The 18,319-nt window shown below is 46.9% G+C and overlaps 1 protein-coding gene and 1 long non-coding RNA gene across 3 annotated transcripts in view; one reads left to right on the top strand and one right to left on the bottom strand.

Annotated features, from left to right (window-relative positions):
* The window catches only part of LOC117778522 (receptor-type tyrosine-protein phosphatase N2-like), a 122,994-nt gene that overhangs the window by 87,399 nt on the left and 17,276 nt on the right, over positions 1–18,319 (top strand). For both annotated transcript variants that reach the window (XR_004616802.1, XM_034614188.1), the window contains exons 13-14: positions 6,098–6,310; positions 11,122–11,319. Coding sequence is in view for 1 of the 2 variants with exons in the window: in XM_034614188.1 (XP_034470079.1) it covers positions 6,098–6,310; positions 11,122–11,319 (411 nt within the window). In the remaining variant the exon portion in view is untranslated. The remainder of the gene's footprint in view (positions 1–6,097; positions 6,311–11,121; positions 11,320–18,319) is intronic.
* Positions 133–18,291, bottom strand: LOC117778583. Its single transcript, XR_004616814.1, has 3 exons — positions 18,279–18,291; positions 593–610; positions 133–316 (listed from the first exon to the last, which is right to left on the bottom strand). It is a non-coding gene; the product is annotated as an uncharacterized LOC117778583 (long non-coding RNA).

The raw sequence follows: 18,319 nt of genomic DNA, 5'->3' as shown, positions 1-18,319 counted from the left end.
TTTCTGCTCCCCCCCCCCCCACCCCCCCCCCACCCATCATCTGCCCTCCTCTTCCCTTCGCCCCACTCATTCTCCTCTACCTCTCCTCTTCCTCCTCCTGTCGGCAACATGTGGAGCGGTCGCCATGGCAACGAGGGGAGGTGACATGTGCTGTAGACAGGCAGGGAATGGAGGGAGGGATGGGAGGAATATAAGGAGGAGCCCCACAGTGCACTTTGTAGTCTCTCTCTCTCTCTCTCTCTCTCTCTCTCTGAGAACAAAATAGCATCTCATTGCTCTCCGTGGAAGTGGAGGAGGCTAGTCGTCCCTCTTCCTCCTCTTCTTCCTCTCCTCTCCGAGCATGTGCTCAGTTGCGTCGAGGAAAAGCCAGGACCCAAAAATCGCTATCTGCATTTTTTCCCTCCTTTTTTCTTGTAACGGATGAGACGAATGGCCGAAAGAAGAAGGAGATGGAGGAGGAGGAGGAGGAGGAGAGGGAACTCTCTCTTTTATTTCTTTTCCTGAAGAAGGAGAGAAAAAGGGGTGACGAGGGGGTAGAGATGAAACTCCCTCTCTCTCTCTCTCTCCCGCTCACTCTCTCCTCCACCACCACCTCCTCCTCCTCCTCCTCCTCCTCCTCCAGCGCCGGTGTGGTGCTGCCTCCGAGTCGCCGCACCTGGAGACGAATGGGGAATAGACGCGGGAGGAGGTGTCTGTTGCGTCACCTCGCCACGGACTCTTGGTAGGATTGAATTGTTGTTCTGCATGATAATGTGACTCCCTCCTCTTGGTTCCTCTGTGGGATTGAGGAGTGCTCAAAAACATTCTCTCATCCTTTTCTGTTCGTCCCCGAAAAAACGACTTCACTCGTTCAGCAGTTGATCTTTGTCAAAAAAAACAAAAACAAGTCCTAATGTCTCCAGCCGAAGGAGCAGTGGGAGTGTCCGTGGAGTTTAGAGTCGACGGGCTCCACGCAGCTGCATCTCACCCGCCACTGTAGTCACATTCACTTTAATGGGATTTACCGCCGCTTTCATTTTCCCCAGCTGCATGCCGGCACCGCAGGAGGGCAAACTTTTAACCGCGTTGTGTATTTGTCATCTTGCAAGTGGTAACGGAGGAGGAGGAGGATTTTGTATGCGTGTGTGGGATGTTGCCGAGAAAACGGATTCACACTTCGCTTTGGCTAAAATATAACAAGGGGCGGTGAAATCAATCGTCTTTGGGTTAAATTCATAAATGGAAGTCTGTATTTGTGAGATATGTTTTTAACAGCATGTTGTTGGCGTGTGCATGTGTGTGTGTGTGTGTGTGTGTGGACTTTTGCTTAGGTGCATGTGTTTAAGTGTGTACAAGCGTGCACCTGCAGATGTGAGTGTATCAGTGTAAAATCAATCTACATCAGAGTGTGTGTGTGTGTGTCCGTGCAGCCTGTGTAGATGCACATACTTCTTTACATGTGCAGGTGTGTGTGTGTGTGTGTGTGTGTGTGTGTGTGTGTGTGTGTGTGTGTGTGTGTGTGTGTGTGTGTGTGTGTGTGTGTGTGTGTGTGTGTGTGTGTCTGTGTCCGTGCAGTGTTTTTCTGTTTGCTTGTTTGCTGAAAGGTTTTGTTAAAGCCCCGGTTGAACTTTTCCAAAGACCCGGGATGAATCGGAGGTGAGGGACAGATCTTTGTTTCCTGCAGGAAACAATAGCCGGCCGCCGCTCTCCCTCTGACCTTTTTTCACCCGTTCTCAATAAGCCAGAGCCGTGCAAATCCATCTGCCTTTTGTCTATGGGAGCCTGGCTAATCCACACACACACACACACACACACACACACACACACACACACACACACACACACACACACACACACCCACCTCTCCACACACATACACGTATACACCCTGTCACACAAACACACACACACACACACACACACCCCTCCACTGCTAAATCTCCATCTCAAATCCAAAAACTCTTATTATTTCTGCCGTCCGACTCTAATTTCTTAACAGATTCTCGTCACATGTTCTCGTCACCTGCAAAGCAGATTATTATAAGTCAGTGAGTGAGAACTCGAGTGAGGATGGAGCTGCAGGAAAGGGGAGCGACTCCTAATGTGGCAAAAAATTTAATAAAAAATCACCGGAGGAGAGATTTAAAAATAAAACGGTCCAGAACAGATATTCTGCAGCGGCACATTTCGCTTCCCTCTCTTTCGGAGGGTTTTCGTATTCCTTCCCCTCCGGTTCGAAGACGCCTGTCCGTCTGCAGTGTGTCTGATATCTGCTGAAAAGGGCTGAACCCAGCGGCGTTCACCGACAGACCGACAGACCGACTCCTGGACGGACCAGGGTGATGCTTTTCAGAAACACTGTATGTGTAATCACGTCTGTGAAATGGAAAAAATTTGCAAGTACAATCGCTTTTTTTTTTTTTTCCGGGAGCAGATGGACAATAGAGGCGGAGGCATGAAAAGGAACTCCCTTCTGCTCGCTGCCTTTGGGGAGACGATATTTTCCTTTCATTTTTTTTTTTTTGTTGCCTCTCACTGAAATACACTTGATCAAAATGTCTGATTCTCCTCCAGAAACAACTGCGTCATGTGACATCTGAGCCGGGAACGATCCAGACCGAGGTGTTGTTTCTGATCCTTTTTTATCAAATCAAGAAGTCGCTCTGATTATCGTCTCAGATTATTCAATTTTTTACACACACACGTTACATTTCATTAAGATTCTGCAGCCGCCCCGTGGCTCTACACATCCGGCCCTCGGCCATTAGAGAGTGGAGGAAGAGGCGAGAAAGGCCTGACGCCGCGTTCCGTTAAACCCCGGAGTTACCCACCCCCGAGTGGGAGGTTGCAACTGGAACGCCCCCTCGAGTCGGAGGAACCTCACCACCCCCGACTTCAAAATCCAAGATGGCTGCTCCGTATGTGACCAGTATTAGCGCTTCTGTCTTTAAATCCGTCGTACACACAGTACGGTCCCATCACTGTCTGTGGACACGTTACTACAGTTTGTAATGCGTTACTACGACCGGGTTGTGCTAACAGTGGCTGGCTACCCGATGAACTCTGGTTATTCGGAAGTGACGTCATCCCGAGGGCCGAGCTCCGAGGTGTCATGTGACGCGGCGTTAGAGCTGCAGAGCCCGGGGCGGATGACCTCTTGTTGTCGGATGTGGCCGATGCAGGTTTCCGATACTTCGAACCTTTTTTACGAGTTCAGCTTCGTTGTGTACGTCACCGAAAATGTTGCACGGTGTTGCACAGTAATGGCTGCCACTCGTGCGTGAAGGTTCCGCCTCCTGAGCAAACATTTGATTTTCCAATCATTGCAAATTTCTGCTACACGGCGCGAGCGGCGCGGCTGCTCGTTTTTCATCGACGCCAACCATCAAGTCAGAACCCCCCCCCCCCCTCTCTCTCTCTCTCTCTCTCTCTCTCTCTCTCTCTCCCCTCCATCCCTTTACTGTTACTAACAACTGCAACCAAACTTCATTAAGCAGTTGGGGTCAGGCTACATTTGTTTGAATCAATAGAGAGACATGCAAGGCAGCCATGATAAAGAGGGTGAGGGGGGAGGTGGAATCAGTGTGTGTGTGTGTGTGTGTGTGTGTGTGTGTGTGTGTGTGTGTGTGTGTGTGTGTGTGTGTGTGTGTGTGTGTGTGTGAGGAGGGGGGAGTGTGCTTTTGGAAACGCCGGCATCTGTCCCGTGAAAGATGACTGAGCTGTTACAGTTAGAGCCTTGAATTATGGGCCATTACTCTGCGAGCAAGATGCAATCCCTCTCCATGAAACTTAATTTGACCAAACAATGAGATGACTCACGGAGTAAAATGACAAATGAAGTTATTTGATCCGTGGTTTACCGAAAAAAACAAAACAACACATTTTTGCGAAAGATGATTGCAGTGGAAGCGTGTGGAATCAGCAGCAATGCATTATTAATGGCGCTGCCAAGCCCACGACGCGCTCAGGCTGCTGCCAACTCACTTTTTGTTTATGATGCTGTTGTTTCTTTTACATTAAGAGCGCATTAATGAAAAGAAACATTAAAAATACACAACGCAGCCACAATCAATTGTATCTGCTTCTATGGACGTCTAATGCAATATTAATATCTGCAGCCATACAACTCCAACATACGCGGACTCCCTGCATTATGTTTATTACTGATTTATGAACAGCCTCAGTTGTAACTCGCGGTTACTAGTAGATCAATCTTTTATACGCTCTGGAGCACGGAGACGAAATTTCTCACATTTTTTTGTTCCACTTTATATTATATGTCTTTTTTTTTTTCCTGAGCAGGAAGAAAAAGCTTCAGAGACGCCCACCGCTTCCTTTCAAGGCCGCCACATTACTATGCAACCGGCTTTTACAGTACGGCTTAGAGCTGCCCGAGCAAAGTGGACACCCCACAAAGCATCGAACAACTGTTGTCCCCCATTGTGGGTCTTTCTGCGGGCCCTCTTTATCAGGTGCTGAATGCATTTCAGTGAATGAAATCATAGGGGGTGGGGCGGTGAGGGAGAGGACGGAGATGGTGGAGGTGGTGGGGGTCGCTCCCTTGAAACCTCACAAGAATTCCACAACAATCCGTGCGCAGGGCAGAGACGCCCTTTTCCCACCTCCCAGGGTTCCTCTGTGCAGACAGGCGGGCAGGAGGGATTCGACAGGGCTGCCCCCTTTCAAAGCCTCCTTTCCATTAACTCACCACGCCGCACCTCGCCTAATCTCTGTGACCTCTACCGCCGAGGCACAGGGATTTTATTTCTAACCCCCCCCGAGACCGGCCTGCACCTCAGGATTTATCCTCAGCGACCAAACATGCAGAATATGCAGCACACAAGTTCTGTCAGGGGAAGTTAACGATGAGCCACAGCAGGCGTTTACGTTTTTTTTTGCTTCCAGTAAAAGGGGGGAAATTCATCTCCACTGCTCCGAGGGAGAAAAGAGAAAACTTGTTCCCGAGCAGAAACAAGTGGAGCAAAGCTTTTCTCTTTCCGCCATTGATCTCCTTTGAGATAATTCTTTGTCAGGGGGAATTGTAGGTCTCGTCATAGGCAGTGCAATTTGTAGCTCGTCTCTTTTGGCTGTAGCCTCGCTCTTTGTTGTCAAGATCATTACGCAGTGTGTAATAACGGGGAATTATGTTGCCTATTGTTAGCTCTTGGTAGTCAGGTGAAACGCAACAGGCCCATTATCTGGAGCTGCACTGGTGTCTGGAAATGAACAGCGAGCAGCCGTCGGAGCTGCGGCTCATGATGAACAGTTCAATAAGACCACTTGCCTTCTCTCAAATTATTGCCGCGGTGGTTTTTTACCCACTCGAGAAGCAGCTCGGAGACGTTCGTCAGGCAGCGCGCCTCCATTGTGTTATCTCAAGCAGCCGACCGCGTGAAAAGACATCTTTCATCTCACGTTGTTTGCCGAAGGATCTGGTTTGTCACGCGGTGGATTAAAGCGCAGCCGAGGTCGGCGCTGGCAAGGCACCGGTTTGAGACGGCAGAGCTGGTGGAAATCTCCTCCGATGCAGTGATCGGCGTGTTGCTGTCTCCACACATCCACAACGCTGTGCTAAACAGGAGTTCATGCATTCTACACGCACCTCTGGGCACAGATGGTCCAACAAATGCTCGTGGTGATACTTTTCATGGAGAACAGCCAAATGCATATTTATGTGGAGGACAGAAAAGAACCATGTGATCGTCTCCTGATGTAGAACCAGACATTTTCTAGGTGGAGGTGTTTGAAGCAGAAATGATTGATTTCTGCCTTTAAAGCGGTTCAGAGAGATTATTTTGTCAATTGAAGGATTTCAGAGTGAGTTTCTGGACCGTTTGGTGGAAGCTTCACTCCAGGAGAATCAAACCGTGTGCAGCAGTGAGAGGCTGCAGGATTGTTCCAATCTCCACCAGGTGATTCTGCAGATTAGTTCCTCTTGTCTGACCGATCGGTGAAATCACCGGCACACGTGTAGGTACAACACCTCTGCTGCGGACACTTCCAGGCGTGATGGATGAATCGAAGCTCTCCTCTTGGCTGTGATTGCACGTCGCTGTTTGAGCTGCAGAAACAGAAACATATCATTAACCTCCTTCTTTTGTTTTGTTTTACTCCACAGGGGAGCCAGATCAACCAGATCCCCACCAAGTACAGCCAGGCGGAGTCGACCAAGTTCCTCATCCTCACCGTCGTGTCCATCCTGTGCATCGTGGGCGTGCTGCTGGCCTCCACCGTGGTCTACTGCCTCCGCCACCGCTCGCACCACAAGCTCAAGGAGAAGCTCACCAACCTGGGAACAGATACGAGCAGCGATGCTACCGCCACCTATCAGGTAGGAAGAGTTACTGCACCTATGAGCATTTGAATTTGAACTGCAATTAAAAACAATGATGACGAAGATCAGTGTCCGTGATGGAGCTGTACCGGGATCCCTGGTAACCCAAAGGGATATTTTCCCCTTATTTTGATTTAAATTTGACAATTGAATAAACAGAGAAAAAGCTGGAAAGGTTTTTATTGATTGAATTTGATGTCCCAACAAGCTACCGTCAAATTATCTTCGTCATTCTGCAACAAGACTTTGTCCAGGGCCGTTTGCGGTGGGGTCTTTTTTTTTCTGGACAGGACAGATCGGCAAAATGAAAGCTGCTGAAAAATAGTTTTAAAAAGAAGACAACAGATTCAGGTTGTTTGTGCTTCGAATGATATCGAACCTTTATTGTCCTGAGTTGAGACTTTCTATCCGAAGCAGACTCGACCTCAGATGCAGCTTCTCCACTGTTGTTGGCTGAAACCTGGTTACGAGGAGATAAACGCGTCGGTGACGTTCTCCTCACTCTGCTTCACTAAATCAAGCCCAGCTTTTGTTTCATATTGACATGTTATAACTAGATTGATGCCGCGCGGCGTTTGCTGACTCCACTTAATCTCCTGCTGTAATGTGTTGTTGGAGACGTGAGGCAATATCGCCAATCCAACAGGTTTTCCACCTCCAGTCATTTCCATTCCTTCCCCCTGCTCGCTGTAATTATCCTGTGGCCGGAATAGCCGGGTGTGAAATTTAATTTAAAGAATCCAATATTAAGTGGCTTTTTGAGCAAAGAATTAGATTGAGATTTCTCCGTCTCTCCCTCTCTGACCTTTTCCCCACCATGTTTTTAAATGAGAGTGGTCCTGTGAGCATTGATTTTATAATGAGCCCAGCCCTTCCCCTAAGTGCTTACATTTCATGCTCTCCTCGGGATTCTGAACTTCTGAAATAGACTGTGCTGCTGCTGCTGCTGCGTCAAAGGTTTAACTCATCACCGGGGACTTGATGATCACAATGTCAATTTATGTTTTTTGCATAATCATCTGCTGTTGACCAATGAGGAAGAGGACGGAAGTATAAACTACTCAGCAACAGAAGAGAGTTTCTGAAAGTCTTGACATTCAACGTGCCCAATGACACGCTGACATTTCAGCTCTGCCCCTTCCTCCTCCTCCTCCTCCTCCTCCTCCACGGAACATTTACTTTTCCTCCATGTGAAAAACTTATCTTCATGGTTACTTGCCTCCAAGATTTGCTTTTAATCCTCTAATTGGAAACTGCTCGTTAAAAGACCTTGTTGACGCTTTATTTATCTGATTAATAGCGAACAAAAACGTCCACGTTGCTCGTTCTTGGACGGTTTACTCAGGCCCGCTCAGACTCCCAAAGCCCCTCCAGTGGATCCTCTTTGCTCCGTCGTCTTTATCGAGTCTCGACAGCGAGCCGTCGTCATCCTCAGTGAAAGGCCTCAGTGTTCAGCTCCCATCTTAGCCTTGTAAGCCTCGTCTCTTTGTCAGCGCCGCTGTGCAGAGGGGTTCCCTGGGCTGGATTCTGTCTGAGTGTGTGTGTGTGTGTGTGTGTGTGTGTGTGTGTGTGTGTGTGTGTGTGTGTGTGTGTGTGTGTGTGTGTGTGTGTGTGTGTGTGTGTGTGTGTGTGTGTCTGCAGTCTCTGGGGCTACATGCAATTAAAGCAGACAGGAAGCGGTAGGCTGCCTGACGGCCTTACTGCTGCAGCTCCTTCGAGCTATAGCTGTCAAACACACACACACACACACACACACACACACACACACACACACACACACACACACACACACACACACACGACTCTGCCATCAGCTCCCTCCGAACCCCCCTCCACCTTCAGCCCCCCCCCCCCCCACTCCTCCCCTCCACTCCCTGGCCTGTCACTCAAATGGTCCCCGTGAAACAGCGAAATGGGATTGGCCGACTCTGACAAAGGAGGCAGTGATTGACAGGCGTCGACGGAGCGTGTGCGTGCAGCGTGTCGGGGCGCTGGGCGGGGAATCGGCCCGACAGTCAGTCAGTCAGTCAGTCAGTCAGTCAGTCGTTCCCCGGGTTACTCTGCCGTCGACATGGGAGTCTGCGACGTCGTATCAGTTTATCTTCACATCTGTTTCAAACTCTTATCTGCTCCTAAAAGTCTTATTTTATCCCCTCGACAGTCAAAACTATCCGACGGCATGAAGAGATGATTTCACTCAACTTTTAGCTCAGATTTCCCAGATATTATCTTAAAGTCATGTTAAGATATCATCATGCGCACCGTCAAATTTCTTGAAATGCTTCGGGATCTATCGCAGACATCTCAACACATTTGCATATTTTGTCTCGTTTATAAGACTAAAGATGAAATTGTGTTTCTTGTAGAAGACGATTTTTTTTCTCCCCAGTCTTTTTATGAGATTGCCTCGACTCGTCCTGCCTCACGCTGGGCCTGTGTTCTCTCTCCGTCGCTTTTCAGTTTCAAGGGTCCTCGCTGGCTCGATAACATCCTCTTTGTGCTGCCAGAGAGAAAAGAGCCGAACACATTTCCTGTGCATCTCGATCTGGATTTAACAAGCAAACAGTAACTCCTGTTCCCGGCCTGTCCCGCCGCTCCTTCCTCTGCACGTCACGTCTGTGTGTGTGTGTTCAATCTGCATCCGTTTGCTGATCAGATCATTTCCAGTCAGTGTCGTGTTCCACTGATATGAGGGATGTTTAATAGATGACATATCATACGACCAGTGTGCTTTGTGAAACTCTATCCTGGACTCGTTCTGCTTAGAGGTTTCGATTCCAGTCTCCTGCTGTGTGCTCACATGGGCTCGAGGTTTTGCTCGGGGGGGGGGGCTGGCAGGAGAAACTCTGAATCTGACATTAAGATGAAGATCTCAGCTCAGGTCTATTATTTAAAACAATGAAATATGATTGTTTCTGTTGGACGTCAGAAACACGAGTCCTTGTTGTTCCTTATGCAACAGTCGCACTTCAACACAAAGACTTCCACATGTTTTACACTGTGAGAGACGAACTCTGCTGCGTTCAGGTTTTTATCTTTTTATCTGGAACAAATTGGTTCAACTATGTTTTACTTTTATTCCAGATTTATGATCTTTATTCGCTTCTACAGTACTTTACTGAGCAGAACTCATATCACATTTTAATGTGTTTACTACGACCACACAAGCTGCAGATACACATACATCTGCACCAGGTCTTTATACAATACATATACATATATATATATATACATTATATTCCATCTCCTGTAGTTTCCCTTCAATCCTTCAGTCCCCCCCCCCCCTGTTTGTTTGTTTGTTCAGGCGATGAGGCAAAGCTCTCGGGTGAGGACCCTCCATTTGTTTTGGTCAGGAGGCCGTGTAAACAGGGCCCCACTGGCACGTCCCAGCCCCCACAGCCCCCCCATTAGAAGGTTTTGATGAAAGGGGGGTGCTTTGGGTGGCACACGCCTCTCGACCCTGACGTGCCCACCGTCGCCCCGGGGTGATGCATGATTCGTGTCGGTCATGGGCGCCAAGCGGATTCCCTGGCCTGGCGCCCATGAGAGGGGGTTACTGGTTTTTTTTTTCTTTTAACCTTTATTCACGCAGAGTGTCGATGAGGCCCGGGCGCTTTGTTAAAAGTCACCGACGACAAACACACTCACTCACTCGTCTCTCCCACTTCACAGCAGCAACTGTTTATAGTTTTGTTGGTTTAAAGGTGAGACACCCTGCTCCTTCTAATTCAGCCGTGTGGGACGATTCCTCCGAGTGTCTGAGTGAAAGAACTTTGTTTTTGTCTCAGATTGTAAAAGAAAACATTCAAAAGGATGTTGGTTCTGCTTTTCTTTCTTCTGCTTTGTTTTCATTCATTTCATTGTATTTTAAAATCAAATTGAAAAGACTTGCTAGACACCGGTGATCCATCATAGTGAACATGTATCCACCTTTATCCATTGTCAAAGTTAATGCAGTTATTAGAATGATGCTCCGACATATTAGATTTGAAACCGGACTGCATGGCGTCAGAAGAACGAGTCCAGGAGACAAACTCGAGCTCAAGTGGACGTCCTGGAAAAAGCTCATTTCCTTGAACATAAAACAACAACAATGACGTAAACATGTAACTTTCAAAACTCTTCTGAGGATTTCTTATGCTATAAATGTGACCCTTGTGCTTTATATGTTACATAAGTATCTTATTCTTTTATAATGTATTATACTTTATATATGTTGGGGCATTTTTATGTCTTTCTCATATTGTTCGACCCCTGGAAGTCGACCTTGACCCTAAATGTTGAGATGTTTTGCATCGTTGTTGTTGTAGATGAAGCAAAGATCTTTAAACCTGCTGATGTGCATATTGTACATTACATGTACATGAGTTCAATTACTTTTTAAATGTTGAAAAGTTAAAGCTAGTAGAATAAATGTTCAAATGTAAGAATAAGAAGTTTTGCGAGTCCCAGATGTTCTTCTTCTTCTTCTTCTTCTTCTTCTTCTTCTTCTTCTTCTTCTTCCTCCTCTACCTTTGAACTCGAAGGTCACAGAACATTAATGATTACATCTCTGTGACCTGGATCCACCCCCCCCACTGGCTCATTAGGCAAATATCTGACATTTTAACTTTTTTTAGACTCTGATACAGAAAAGAGAAATAAAATCTAAATCATTAGAATACTTGTGAATAAGAATTTATAAGGAAGGCAATTTATTTTGAAGACAAATTTATGACAAATCTGCATCAACTGAATCTTCTCAAGTGTCCGATGCTCCATCACAGGTGTCATCACTGACTAACCCGGCCCCGTCCTCTCTTCCGTAGGAACTGTGTCGGCAGCGTATGGCGGTCAAACCTCCCGCCGAGCGGCCGGAGCCCATCTCCTCCCGGATCAACAGCGTGTCGTCGCAGTTCAGCGACGGCGGTCAGGCCCTCAGTCCCTCGGCGAGGAGCAGCGTCTCCTCCTGGAGCGAGGAGCCCGTCCACTCCAACATGGACATCTCCACCGGTCACATGATACTGGTGAGTTAGACCTGACGCCACTTTGAAACAATGAACGGATGGATTCTGAGGGAGACATTTAAATCACTTCTTTTGGTTTTACTGACATTAGTGTTTGAATCTCGTCCAACTTCTCAACGGAAGTTTTGACCCTGACTTTGAGGAATAATGGAGAAAGAGAGTAGAAGAAGTTTTTTTTACTGGAGAACAAACTGACGCGTCTTAAGTTCCTCAGTTTATCTAATGTACTGAAGTGCCCCGAACCTGTATTCTCTCAAATGGTCTGCAGGGGGCGACTCCACTGGTTGTTTCTATAGACGTCCTAAAGGAGATTAGGATCTCGATCCCTAGTTTCAAGTCTTCTTAGGTGCAGCATTTTGTAAACGATGGTCCATTTAGATTCAAATAGACCATAATGCATTGGGGGGCGTGGACACCACAGTGTGATTGACAGCTAGATGTGTGTCGGTGGAAAAACTCAAGGCTCTAAAACGACCAATCGGAGACGTCATGATGGGCGGATCCTTGGTTGTGCTCATTAATCGAAGCTGTGGAAGCAGGATTTAGAATCTGAAACATCCGTGAAACACTGCAGCAGAGAAAATCTGGTGATTAATGTGGATTCCATTAATAATCAATCAATTACAAGCTTTATTTCTTTTACAAGCGAAGTCGAACCTGTTTTTATTTCTGTAATATTCTCGCCCTCACATTTCTTTTTCTTGTTGCTTGTCTTTCTCTCCAAAAAAAACGATTTTATACGATTCCTTCATTTTCCCTTTTTATCCAAAACATCTCGTCACCTGCTTCTCGTTTCATCCCGTAAACCATTTATCTCTTTAAGAAGCAGTGGAACTATTTTGCCTCCACGTCTCGTGTGTGTGTGTATTTCCTGCCTCTATATACTGCTCATTACACACACACACACACACAAGCACACACACAGACACACACACACACACACACACACACACACAGACACACACACACACACGCTCTTCCTCCTCTTATCTCGCGGCCTCTCTCATCTTTCTCCCTGTGTCGTTCTGTTTTGTTTCTGTACATCTCATTACACCCACAGTTTCTATAAGCAGCCTTCTTACCCTCCTCTATGCCGCAGATGAGAATCTCTGCTGAACCTCGCTTGCATTCCGTCGAGCGCCATCGTAATTGGAATATATAGCTGTTCGCTTCAAGCACCCACCACCCTCCTCATCCCAGCTCTCCCACCTCCACCCTCTCTCTCTCTCTCTCTCTGTCTCTCCCTCTTTCTCCTTGCGTTATGAAGCTGCCGGCGAGATGTGACGGAGCGGACTTTTTGATGTGTTCAATAGGCACAAAGATACTAATTACCCCTGAGATTTGTGTTCAGGAGAAAATGTCTCCCTTTGCAGCCGGTGCCACTGCAGAGAAGCGCCACTGTTGTTTTACACGAACGCTCGATCCCGCTAAAGTGCTTCTCTTTGGCGAACGCGCCCACAACACAATGGGATATCCATGTTTCCGATACGCTAAGCTCACGTGTGGATGGGAATGTGTTTTGACGAGGTCTGTGCTTTTCACCGGCTTTGTCTCGGCCGTCTCAGCGGCCGTCTCTTGAGAGACGAGAGGAGGGAGATGGAGTGTTGCTCATGTTTAGTGGAGGATTCAGTCTGTGTGTGGGCCACAGTCTGGTCAGGGGGATTAATGAATTCGTTATAATGTGGAGACGAATATGTAAAGAGGATCGCACAGAGACCAAGTGCCGCTGATGTGGCCGTGGTGATTAATAGATTTCCGTGTGGGTGATGGAGACGAACGTCCTCTTGAATTCTGAAGTTCCACTTAAATCCTCTCCACAGACACTTCAAACTTCTGAAAGACATTTTCCTCTAAAAGGAAAACACTGTTTCATTTGTACAGTGTTGTGGTTTATCTTAAAATAAAAAAATCTGAATAATAATAACTAATAATCCAGAAATCTGTCTATATCTTCTATACCTCGAGAACCGTTCAGTTTCACACTTGAGATTAGTTTTGTACAATCTGGTGCGATTTGAACACGTGATATGTTCAATATTAATAAACTTTGAATAAACTCATCAAACCCTAAGTTTAGAAGTTGCAGATCAGAAAATGCTCACAGAAAATGTTTTGTTTATTATAAGTATCCTGTTGCTTTGGAGTCAGTATTTATTTTATTTTAGACGTGATGAGGTCATGTAGATAAATGTGCAGTGTTTACATGTAAGCAGAGAGAGTGAGAAGCTCTAGACTCTGATCGTGAGCTTTAAATGCTCAAATCCTCCCAAAATCTTCATCTAACATTGGTGCAGCTACAAAACCCATGAAATTATAAATCAAGAAAATGCCTCGTCTCCTTCTGTTGCATCCAGTGACCCAGGAATGAGGAGACACTCTGTTGAGAAAACAAAGACTGCACCCTGAGCCTGGACGCCTTTCTTTTAATTGCATCTCTGCTTGGTTTTTTTTATCGCATCGCAGAAATAAAAAGGAATACGTAGTGAGGATTGTGGGTCACAAGACGCTCACCGTCGTCACAGAAAGCGATACCGTGTGATTCCCAGTTAATGGGATGGAGCTGTGAACACTTTGCTCCCCCTCCTATAATTTTCTCCCACTCGCTGCAGTTTTTTCTATGACTCAGAGAAAAAAGGAGGAGGGATGTAGAATTTAAAGACTGAAATTAAAGATTTAAACGACACATTTCCAATTTCCCCCCCAGTCGTAAAGAAAATGAAGCCAAATATCCCGGACACGAACGCCGCCATCGTGCACAGTTGACATCAATGGGAGCCGGAGTCTGCGCAGTAGTGTTCCTCATGGTGACACCTCCCAACACACCCCCTCGCCAAATAGAAAATACTCACACCGAGGAAGTGGTCAGACCGTCCCAGTGTCTGCTGCTTGCTGGGTTTCTGTTCTCCCATAGTGGATTCACAAACCAACTCCTCATCTCATAGACCCCCAGTTCGTTGCTGGCCCGATTATCCTTAGGAGTGCGCCGCCTCGCGAAATGAAGGTAACGTCCGAAACTCGGCGAACGCTGGTCAGACTTTTAGGGGGGACTTAAACCTGCCCCCCCGCTAAATGTCGCCCCCTGCAGACTGATATTGTGTAAATAGAAAGTGAGAAATTGAAACATTTATTTGACGTCTACTCTCATTTTTTTACTTTGGCGCTTGTCCCTCCCACCGACATGGAGGAGGCGGGGTTTATGAGCTATGCTGCAGCCAGCCACCAGGGGGCGGGCCAGGAGGATTCCGCTTCACTTTGGGGGAGTTGTCATGTCGTCCATGTTTGTTTACAGTCAAAGGTAGAAAAACTGTCTAATGTGATTCAGGACCCTGGACAGCTCCTCACATGCAGATTTAATATGTTCAGACCACGTGAGGGCGTAGAGTCAAATACCATATACACATAAATATATATATATAACCCTCCCCCCCCCACCCCAGAAGCAGTAACCCGGGACACCCCTTCATTTTTTAAACATCCAAACAGTTTTGTGGGTGGACAGAGGAGCAGGTGAAGCTGAAGTTAAAAGTGTTTTCACAGAACAGTGACAACGTGTGAAGCAGTTATTTAATGTCTCCTCCCGCCCACAAGCCGCCCACACGTCTCTTTACAAAAGCTTTTATGGATTCTCCGCCACGATCCTCTTCTCCAACCTCCATCTTGTGCATTCAATCATTTTCCTCCGTGCGTCTCGTCGCTGATTTGACATTTTCTTTTCTTTTGCTCTTATTTCTTCAGTTTGGTTTAACTTGTTTTCAACTAATCTGTCTTTCTTTCTTACTACAATTCCAAAAATGTCTTCACTGTTTCTGATCTCGTTCTTTCCTTTTTCCCTCCGTGTTTGGGAACGATGAGTATTTGTCACGGCTCATAGTTTATTTTTGCAGGCAGCGCCGTCAGTTTTACAAAAACAATCACACTAACAAGAGGAGAACTCATTTCAGATTCTCATGGTGACGTAAACTACAGACTGAGAGTTTCATGGCAACAAAGCCCGGTCGACACACTGGGGGGGGGCATTTTTTTGGTTAAAAACTATTTTTAATCGTGGCATCACAGCAAGAAACCAGATCCATCCCACAGTGAGACGAGCAAACCGCCGCCGTGGAAAAGCAAATATTTCACCCCTGCCATCGCCCGAGTGAGTCAACTGTTGTGCGATTAATACAAAATAAGCGTTAAAGACAGAAATAACACGATTGTTGTTTATCTGCAGTGTCCCAGCACCTAGCCCCCCCCCAAAAAAATATATTAATTGCCTTTCGTAAACTCGGGCAAATCTCATGTCATCATCCACCCACTGATTTTAATTTGAGGAGAAAGGGCTTCCACCATCTTATCGAAGTTAATGTATTACTTGGTCCCATGTGACTGGGACCCCCCCCCCCCCCCCCCCACACACACACATCCTCTCTGCATGTGTCTTAAGAGGATTAGTCGACTCTATATATAAAGCACATTATCTAGTCTTTTGTTGTCGGCCAAGTAAGTGTTATAGATTATACTGCAGCGGGAGCCTCCGTTGAGATTAACCACGCTGGGAGTTTTGCAGCTGGGTCGCGATCTGCACAGTTGATAGGTCGCAGGGAAACGCACGCTAAACCTGAGTCGGGGGAAGCTGCAGGGAATTTACACTCGTGTATGGGTGATGTCAGCTTTTAAATACAAATAAGACTGGATGTAGATTGATGATGACATGTTTGTGTTAGAATTCAGAAACGGAAAGTCGGGTGCTGCTACAACCTTTTTTATCTTCAACAAGGAAGTCATGTTGTCGTCTGCGTTTGTTTGTCAGTTAGCGAGATTACACGAGAACTACGGGAGGGATCACCACCAGAAGGATCTGTGGGGGAAGGATGTGACATGGATCAGTAGAGAATGCAGTTTTTAAAAGCAGAACAAGATGGTGAATGTGACTTGTACGTTTGGAAGTCAGCAGCAGCAGATGTTGAAGTGAGGTGACCGCCAGTGGAAACATCAGTTGCTGGTGCAGGAAGGAAAGAAGGAAGGACTGAGGGAGGGAAGGAAGGAAGGGAGGGCATAAGGGAAGGAAGGAATGAACAGATAAACGAAGGAAAGAAGAAAGGAAGGAAGGAAGGAAGTGAGGACATGATCGAATGGAGAGAGGAAGGCACTTTTCACCACTGGACACCTTCTCTTCACCTTCATTTTTCCCCCCCTCTTTCCTCTGCCCTCGTTTTTTCCACGGCCTCCTTTGAGCCAAGATGGCCGCAGCATGACATCACCTGCATCCTACAGGTGCTCAGATGGTGTGTCAGAGCCACAATGGCGGCTCGGAACAAAGTCTTATTGCGTAGCAGTTTTTATTGAGCACCTTTTGGCATCTGTAAGCCCGTCCCCTCCCACACACACACACACACACACACACACACACACACACACACACACACACACACACACACACACACACACACACACACAGTGAGGGGATTATTCAGTGTTTGGGCGACACATGGTGATCTCAGCGCCTCCTGATTGGATTGCAGTAATCCCTTTACACAGCCACAAAACCCTATTACTCTGGCATTAGAGAGTGGGAGAGGAGGTAGGGGTTAGAGGGGGGGGGGGGGGGGGGGGGGGGGGGGGGGGGGGCATCTGATGTACGACTGTGTGTGTGTGTGTGTGTGTGTGTGTAGAAAGAACTTGCATGAGCAGGTGTCTGTACATTCTGTGTGTGTGTTTGCAGAGTTTATATGTGAGTGTGGGTGGGTGGGCTGGGTTTTTGTGTATGCGACCCCTGTGCTGTATATGTGTGTGTAGTTTGTGTGTGTGTGTGTGTGTGTCTGTGGAGTGTGTTTTATGCTAGGCACACTGCAGCTGTGATGAGGTGAAGCCTGCGGGTTGAAGCTCACTACTGGACCAACAATCAGCCTGATCAGCTGCACGTAGACTCTTCTAGAGTTTGTCGAGTGGACGTGCTCGTGTTTGATAAAATCGCACAAAAGCATTTGTTCTGGAAACTTTCCCGTCATCCTCCACCGTCGGGACATCAGGCCACACCCCCCCCCCCTCCATTTTTAACAAACTCCTCATTTTAGTGAGAAGCCATTAGGCCTTTTTTTTGGGGGGGGGGGGGCGGGAATCTAATTCTGATTAAGATCAGCCCCATTTGTAACTGCCACCATCAATCATAGCCGGAGCCATTTAAAGAACCAGCTCATTTTGTTCCCTCGTCCATTACTAACGATCGTGCGTCCACACTTTGTGCCGCCGATTCTCAAAGCTGCCGAAGAAACAAACAGAGCTGCAGCGTGTGCCGTCAGGTCAGAGGGAATCGAACCTGTGACCCTCGGCACCGACAACACACGCTGCTTCGTTCGCTTTTATGTGCCGCGCTCATTTGCTGCCAGTTTATCAAAGTCACATCCACTTCCTTAATTATGAATACTGTGTGGAAGGTAATGACCAGGCTGTACATGGTCATCAGTTCACCAGAGATAGAGAAGATTAGACTCTGATTAACGTGGGGGTTTTATGCATCTATAATAAAGTCAGGAAAACACGCAAATAGCAACTCGTACATACACCAGTGTTTATGAGCATTTTAGTCTTAATTCCTTTAGCTTTAATTGAGATTTCGAGAATAAGGTCGTAATATCTTGAGAATAAAGACAGAATTTTAGAGAAAAGTCATGATTTTATGATAAAAATGTCAAATATCCGAAGATCAGCCTGTCGCCTGTGTTAAAATGAGGATTGTGGAGAATCTTGTTCAGTTATACTTTAGTTTAGTTTCACGATCACTGCTGCAGCGACTGTGGGAGGAAGCGGAGACGCGTCGTCCATCTTTATTCACAGTGTTGACGAATTAATCGAGACTCTGCCTTAAAGTGTCTGTTTACAGCCGGCAGGTAAATAGAGGCTCAACCGCAGATTGATACAACCACAGGGAATCCTCATAATTAACATCCATCCATCATCTCCAGCTGCGTGTTCCTCACCTCCTCTCCTCTCTCTCCTCTCTCTCCTCTCTCCGTCTCCT

Source organism: Hippoglossus hippoglossus, chromosome 17 (genome assembly GCF_009819705.1).
Source record: "Hippoglossus hippoglossus isolate fHipHip1 chromosome 17, fHipHip1.pri, whole genome shotgun sequence".
NCBI classification, from domain to species: Eukaryota; Metazoa; Chordata; class Actinopteri; order Pleuronectiformes; family Pleuronectidae; genus Hippoglossus; species Hippoglossus hippoglossus.
This window is presented reverse-complemented; position numbering and strand designations above follow the sequence as displayed.